Below are 7,915 nucleotides of genomic sequence, written 5' to 3'. Positions count from 1 at the left end.
AACATTGGAGATCAGATTTCAAATATAATTTGAATATATATATATACGTAGTCTCCTTCAGGGCAAAGTTAGCCTGTGCTTTAGGTGTGTTGGGCAGAAAGTCACTTTAAGGGCACTTTACTCCAGAGTGGACAACTTCAGAACTCTTATACCTTAAACTGAGGCGTGTGATGCTGCACATTACTAGAGATAATATACTGGGTGAGATGGACCACTGACCTGATGCAATACGGCAATATTTGACTTTTTACTGGTACAACTCATGATTTTCGATCCAGATCTTTAGCTGGTGTAAGTCAAAGTAGCACATTTGAGTGACAGGCAAGTATGATGATTTAGACGATCTGAGGGGTCTAGACCCTGTGTTAAACTGGTTTAACAGGAACACTTGAACAATTTACTGCACCTCCATAATTGTCTAAAATGGGTTGAAAATTGCAGCCATCCATGATGGAAATATTCTCTATTGTGGGTTAGGAATTAGTCTGAGTCTTTTTTCCTCATCCTTCAGGGGCTGGTGGGAATGGAAGGTCATGTGGCCATGGCACAAATAGGGCCTCAGAAAACCTGCTTCAGGACATGCTCTCTGGCACAGGTTTCCTTGTGATCTTGGGCAAGTCCAATGGGACCAGAATCTCAAAAGGGCTCAGCACTCACTAATCCTAGCTGGACTGGAAACCCATCCTTGAACCTCCTGAAACCAAACCCACAGAGAGACTAAGGCATCTAACCTCCCCTTTAGTCCCAGGCAGAACCTGAGAGTAGGCAGTCACTTTTCTATTTCACTTGTGGGTCCCAATCCAGTAGATATTCTCAGTGTGCACCTACCCGTTGGGACCTCACGGAAAAGACAGCTAAGGCAACTATGTCAGCAATACTGGGGGCTGGCTGGTTGGTGTGGACGTTTATAAGAATACCCGGATATGTAGCCTGCAGAAAGGGACCTACATAGCCCCCATTATCATAGAACACCAGCGGTGATTCTCCTATTCCATTGTCAACAACGTGTTATGTTTCCTCTGCTCCCTCCTGTGTGTTTCAGGTTTACGACCACCACAAAAGATGTCTTCCTGCCAAGACCTGTCTTACCGACCCAGCTCATGTTATCCTGACATATGCCCAGATCCATGTGTTGTTGCCCGCAATGAGCCTTGTGTCACCTCGTGCGGAGATTCGACAGCAGTGGTCTATCCACCACCAGTTTCCGTGCTATTCCCAGGACCAATTCTCTCTACTTCCCCTCAACACAGTGTAGTGGGAAGCACCTTACCAGCTCTACCCTATGGAGCTTGGGGTGTATCTGGGGGTGGTATTTTGGGCGGCTCAATTGGTTATGGTGGAGGTTATGGTGGTGCATACAGGGGTAGATATGGAGGTGGTTTAGGGGGTGGTTATGGGGGCTTATATGGTTATGGGGGCTCGTATGGGTACGGTGGTGGATACGGGGGTGGCTATGGGGGCTTATGTGGGTATGGGAGGAGATACGGTAGCTGGTGCTATTCTTCCCGCCGTGGAAGCTGTGGCCCATGTTAATCGCGGAAGGAAGATCTACAAAAGAAGAAACAACCAGGAAATGAAAGAGAAGAGAAAGGTTCACCACTCAGCTACAACACTACTCAAATCAGTGTGGATTTTGGTTGTTCGTTGCTTGTATAAATCAGGCCTATCTATTCTTTCCTCTTGTTACCTGTTACCTTAGCTTTATGGTCTATATTGTTCTGCAGCTTAGTCTTATGCTCATATTGGGCTTTTGTCCTATTTGATGCTGAGGAGAAAAAAAACGTTGATTTATCAGCAAATGTGGGTTGATGTATCTATGCACTGACAGACAGGATTTAGGGTAAACAGCTGATTTTACCCTCAGGATGCTGTCTTGGGATACAGCTGGTGAATGTGTTGTTTCTGTTGTGACGTTCACTAACCATAGTGGGGGTTTCTATTTGGGTCAAGCCAAATTGTGTTCAGGTTTCCACGTTTCAATACATTTTGTCACAATTTTAGAGCATATGTAATTTTGGAACGGGGGGTGTAAAACGATTCAGTGTTTGGGGAGGGCTGGTGAGGAGGGAGGGGTATATATCTCACACCTCTGCAGACTTCAGCCATAGTTGGGTCTGAAAAACTCACTAGAAGGGAATATCCCAGTGGTGACCTAATCCGGTCTAAAGCGTGGAGAGTGGCTCTCCGGTAAATCAGACATCCAGCCGTGACCTGGGCAGGAAGACCGTGTTTCTGACTGGTTAGCCATTTTGACCATGGGGTCTGCCGGTCAGGACAAAGGGTGGTTCAAATTCAGCAGCTCCCACCACAGTTCCACTGAAAAGTCAACACTCGTTTTCCTCTGCCGGTTGTTTCCATTCTTGTGGTTTGTTTATGTAACTGAAATCTTTGCAGTTCTCCCCTTGGGCAATAGCACTCGGGTAGGATATGGTGAGGCTTTCTCAGAAGAACAGATTTTGGTTTGATTCACAAACACTCACTGATATTTTATATATCAATGGTCTTCTATTACTAGGATGGCAGGAGTATGTTACTTGAGTGGGAGGCCCAATTTGGAGTACTAGTGTCATTTTAAACTATGTGTGTAAAAGTCTGTAATGTCATTTCCCGAATCAGGTGGTGCTTTATAGCCTGGGAATTTAATCATAAACTTTCTACCTATCATGATACTTAAGCTCTGATTTTAGGCTTTCAAGGGAGGCTGCAGAATCTGATCAGTGGAGGTTTTGAAGAACAGGTTAAACAAACACCTGTTAGGGACGGTGTAGGTGTAGTTGGTCCCACCTCAGAGCAGAGGGATGGACCATATGACCTCTTGAGGTCTCCTCCTGCCTTATATTTCAAACAATTCTATGATTCTATAGACTATTTAGAACAGGGAAATACATTCTTTTTGAAAGTCATTCATTTATTCCCATTCTATTAGAGACAAGTGTAACAAGCGGGTAATTCCCTCTTGTGCAGAGAACCTACACAGTGCCTTTGACCAATTAATGTACTGATTTTCTTCTCTCTTATGAGCATGAGTGGGATTGATGCAGGACATAGAGCTTGTACTGACTTCCTGCAGAGGGGAGAATTTCATCCAAAGTGTTTTGGAAAAAAAGAATGGAGGGGAAAGGAAAACCAGAAGGCCGATAATATGATGCAGCATAATTTTTAATGGGAATGAGCATCGGAGTTTACACTTACAGAAGGAATGAATGCAGAGGACAGAAATTGTATTTTCAGGGTTACAAAGAGAGCCACAACCAATCACCAACTCCAAAGTGACGCATGTCACACAATCTGTTCTGCGGTCTTGCAGCCAACCACGCCGTTTGAAAATCATCTCACATTTTCCACCAGATTAAGTCACTTGTGGTGGACCGTTCAGCATCAAAAAGGACAAAGCAAAATATGAGCATAAGACAAAAGTGCAAAACCACTAGACTGTAAAGAAAAGGTAGCATGTAACGAGAAGAAGTCATACAGAGGCCTGGTTTATATAGGCGATGAACACCCACAGCCCCCACTGATTTCGAGTGGAGTTGCAGGCTCCCATTTTTGATAAGCTGAGTGGTGAATCTCTCTCTTCTCTTTCATTTCCTGGTTGTTTCTTCTTCCGTGGATCTTTCTTCTGGGTTTAACATGGGCCACAGCTTCCACGGCGGGAAGAATAGCACCTGCTACTGTATCTCCTCCCATACCCACATAAGTCCCCATAGCCACCCCCGTATCCACCACCGTATCCATACAAGCCCCCATAACCGCATAAGCCCCTATAACCATATAAGCCCCCATAACCACCACCATATAAGCCCCCATAACCACACCCATATAAGCCCCCATAACCACCACCATATAAGCCCCCATAACCACCCCCTAAACCACCTCCATATCTACCCCCGTATGCACTACCGTAAACTCCACCATAACCAATTGAGCCACCCAAAATACCACCCCCAGATACACCCCCAGCTCCATAGGGTACAGCTGGTAAGGTGCTTCCCACTACACTGTGTTGTGGGAGAGTAGAGAGAATTGGTCCTGGGAATAGCACGGAAACCGGTGGTGGATAGACCACTGCTGTCGAGTCTCCACACGAGGTGATACAAGGCTCATTGCGGGCAACAACACATGGATCTGGGCATATGGCAGGATAACATGAGCTGGGTCGGTAACACAGGTCTTGGCACGAAGACATCTTTTGTGATGGTCGTAAACCTGAAACACACAGAAGGGAGCGGAGGAAATATAACACGCTGTGGGTAGAGCTGCTGGTCAATAGTTATATTTCAAACCTGACCTCCACGGTTTAATGGAAACAGCAAGGTCAGATCATCAGCCCAGGCAACCCATTGGGATTCCAGTGAAATCACCCGAGGAGCTGGCAATGTGTATTTACACGTAAAGGCTCAGAGTATGCAGTCTATTATCCAAGTCGTCTAAGGCTGAGAATTTTCATAGCTCTCTGAAGAATTTACATGTCCAATCCCAAATTATAATTATTGGGAACAGAGGTCCAAATCCCATATGTAGATTTTAAAATCCCAGCGAGATATTTTGAAAGTCAGCATGTCCAAACATCTACGATTGACTAGCTACAGAAAGTCTCCTGTGCAAAGAAAGACGCTTCCTGTCCCAACCTTTGTAAAATCACACCCCAGGACTTAGGTCAAAATTCAAACTATCAATAAAGCAACAATTGGCAGCACTCGGAGCCGGAGAGACTTACCAAGTTCACCAACGGGAAGAAGTCAAGAGAAGTGGATAGAACAACCTGGAGTTGCAGGCACTTTTATACACCTTCTTAGCCAATGGGAAGGATAGTAGACACCCTTTATGCACTCAGACCTTGTTGTTAACCCAATAAACTATTTTCTTGAATGTGCAACTCCTCTAATTATTGTAATGGCTTTGATCATGGTTAAGGATTACTATTCAATTCACAGACCCACATAGGGTGACATGCATGCTGCTACTGGCAATTCCCTGTCATCTTGTATCTTTATGGTCCTGATCTCATCATGGTATCATTCCATTGGCTTTCTTGGTGTCAACAGGGGACTAAATCTAGCTCCATGTCTTTAATTCTGCTTTGAATAATCTCAGACTATGTGGGTGACTCAGGGGTGTATCACTGATACAATCTGCTGTCATGTACAAGATTCCACATTAGTTCTTTATATCCGGACTAGTATCTAATTAGCGGCAAGGTGGAGTTTACCCTTGAAACTCCTTGGAGGATCAGAGGTATTACTTAGCATGCTTGGAATACCTACCCATACCAATTCACTATGTGTTTGCGCCAACATGCTTTTGAAATCCATGGATGTCTTTCCAATCAATGCAATGGCCTTCAAACTAGGCCTCCTGGATTACAATACTCTCCTGGATTCATGGCCAATTTAAGACCTATGAACAACTTCAGTACCCGATAAGCCTTCAAAGTGGAGCTGAAGCAGGATCAAAATGGTGAATACAGTTTTATTTTCTACCTCTGCCCAGAGATGACATTCAGCCTAATGGGTTTAGGCATTCCCCTCAGAAGAGAAGAGCAGTTAAGTGATCAGTGGTTTAGAGCCAAGGATTCAAGTGATAATCAAAATAGAACCCACAAAGTCTACTGACCGCAGTCATTTCCCTGAGTTGCAGCAAAGAGTGGCAACAGGTGAAAGGAAAGAGTGCAGTATTGTGTAAAGTCTTGGGAGTAGAATCTTGGAATTGCATCTCCATCCAGGCCCGAACAAGACAGTGGTGTTCTTCTGGGACAGTGCACCTCACAAAGCCCCGGAGGGATCGCACGAGACATGGAAACGAAGTCCACTGTCACAAACACACAAAATGAGTCTTCACTAATGGAGTCTAATGTCTTTTGATGACCATCATTTTTACAGTGAATTGGAGGTACCAGAGCTCGAGATAACAAAAGCTACACCATCTGTACTGTTGAATCTCTGCTGCCTTTTTGGATTGACTCCTGGTGGAGCTCTCGGGCTCTGATATGGTACCATTTGTACACCCACATTGCAATAGTGTATAGGACAATGGTAGCTTCAAGGCAGTGAAGAATCAGGCCCTTCAGTTCTATTTCCATCTGGATCCTGAGGTCCATTCGAAAAATCAGTTGAACTAACCGTTTGCCCTGCATTTCCATTGGAGGTCTCAATTGACAGCCGTGTACAATGCAGTTTTATAGCAGGGTAATATGGAGGAGAGTTCAATAAAAAAGTCTCTGCTCCTAGTGAAGCTGCTCTGTAGAAGTCAAATTAGCAATGCTGGATTTCTACAAGCAAAAAGGACAACAGAAGCCTGACCTGTGTCTTGTACCAGAGGCAGGGCAAACCCAACCCTTCGATCTATCCAATCTATCTATTTAAACCATGATTTTCTAAAGGAACTAGTGTTCTTGGATGCCTGAGTTTTGGGCTCCCACACCTCCCTATCCCCTTTGTTTCAACTTTAGTGGGAGAAAAGGACTATTTAGTCTGTATTCCTGTTGCAGAAAAGTTGGAATGTGTGGAAATCCAAACACAATTTGCCACGACCTGAACATTTGGCTTGACGCGCCCATGTGCTGATGAGCAAAATTTAGGGCAAGCAGTTGGTTTAATTCTCAGGAGACTGTACTGGCATATATCTGCTGCATGTACATGGTTGTGATGTTGACATCACTATTATGTTTTCCTTGCATTGCACATGTTCCAGTACCTTTTGTTATAATTTTGGAGTACATGTAGGGTGTAGGTTTATTCGGGACTTGAGTTGGGATGACGGGATGGATATATATTTCCCAGCTCTGTGGAATTGAGAGAATATCCCTGTTTCCTGCTCCTTACCCCCCGATAGCTCCTAATCCTTGCGCGTACAGCTTCAGACATTAATAAAAAGGTGGCAGTCTCTTTCAGAGCAATTTATGGTTTCCCTGTTTTATGAGGCCAGCAATTCTCACAACACCCATATGAAACAGGTAGTTATTATCTTCTTACCTAAGAAAGTGATCACTGATGCCCAGAGCCTAACTGAGTTGCCCAAGGCCACTCCGGTGGAAAGATGGGGAAACTCGGGCACATCTAATTCCTAATAGTTATCATTTGAACTCTAATATCTCCAGGATGCGTTCAGGGCTCCATCGTGCTGTTTGCAAGACAAGCCGAGAGTCTCAGACGGTCCTCATCTCAAAGAGTTGATGAACTAACTAGACATGACAGAAAGGGTGGAAGGAAGGTTTATCATTCCCATTTTACCGATGGGGAGGTGATGAAGAGGGAGATGAAGGGCAAGGCTTTCAATACACTTTAGCACACTGAGTGCTGAGCTCTTCTGAACATCTGGCCCCAATTGACTTGCCCAGTGTCCCGCAGGCGACGAGTAGCAGAGCTAGTAAAACGGAACTCAGATTTTCTTTCTCTCAATTCCTGCATGGCCTTATCCACAAGGTCATTCATCCTCTCTAAGGTCCGCCTCTGTTCTTCAGTTCTCTAGGCTTCATTGTGGCGTTTGTAATTCTCTTTTGAGATCAACATCCTACAGTTCCCTTGAAAGTTTCTGGTAAAACCCACAGATTTCACTGGATTTCATTCTGCTGTGGGTTTCCGACCATCACAAAAGATGTCTTCCTGCCAAGACCTGTCTTACCGACCCAGCTCATGTTATCCTGACATATGCCCAGATCCATGTGTTGTTGCCCGCAATGAGCCTTGTGTCACCTCGTGTGGAGATTCGACAGCAGTGGTCTATCCACCACCAGTTTCCGTGCTATTCCCAGGACCAATTCTCTCTAGTTGCCCTCAACACAGCTTAGTGGGAAGCACCTTACCAGCTCTACCCTATGGAGCTGGGGGTGTATCTGGGGGTGGTATTTTGGGTGGCTCAATTGGTTATGGTGGAGGTTACAGTGGTGCATACCGGGGTGGATATGGAGGTGGTTTAG

The 7,915-nt window shown here is 44.9% G+C and overlaps 1 protein-coding gene across 1 annotated transcript; it reads left to right on the top strand.

Moving 5' to 3' along the window:
- Window positions 1-1,062: 1,062 nt before the first annotated feature.
- Window positions 1,063-1,533, top strand: LOC119564103 (scale keratin). Its single transcript, XM_037882830.2, has one exon. The coding sequence runs from the start codon at window positions 1,063-1,065 to the stop codon at window positions 1,531-1,533; it is 471 nt and encodes a 156-aa protein (XP_037738758.1).
- The last annotated feature ends 6,382 nt before the right edge of the window (window positions 1,534-7,915 follow it).

The sequence above is a fragment of the Chelonia mydas genome, chromosome 24 (assembly GCF_015237465.2).
Source record: "Chelonia mydas isolate rCheMyd1 chromosome 24, rCheMyd1.pri.v2, whole genome shotgun sequence".
NCBI lineage: Eukaryota > Metazoa > Chordata > Testudines > Cheloniidae > Chelonia > Chelonia mydas.
Note: the sequence above shows the minus strand (reverse complement) of the source record. Positions and strands in the feature narration are given on the sequence as shown.

Excerpts from the sequence above, each read along its gene's own strand:
- LOC119564103 (XM_037882830.2), top strand. The coding sequence starts at position 1,063 with ATGTCTTCCTGCCAAGACCTGTCTTACCGACCCAGCTCATGTTATCCT.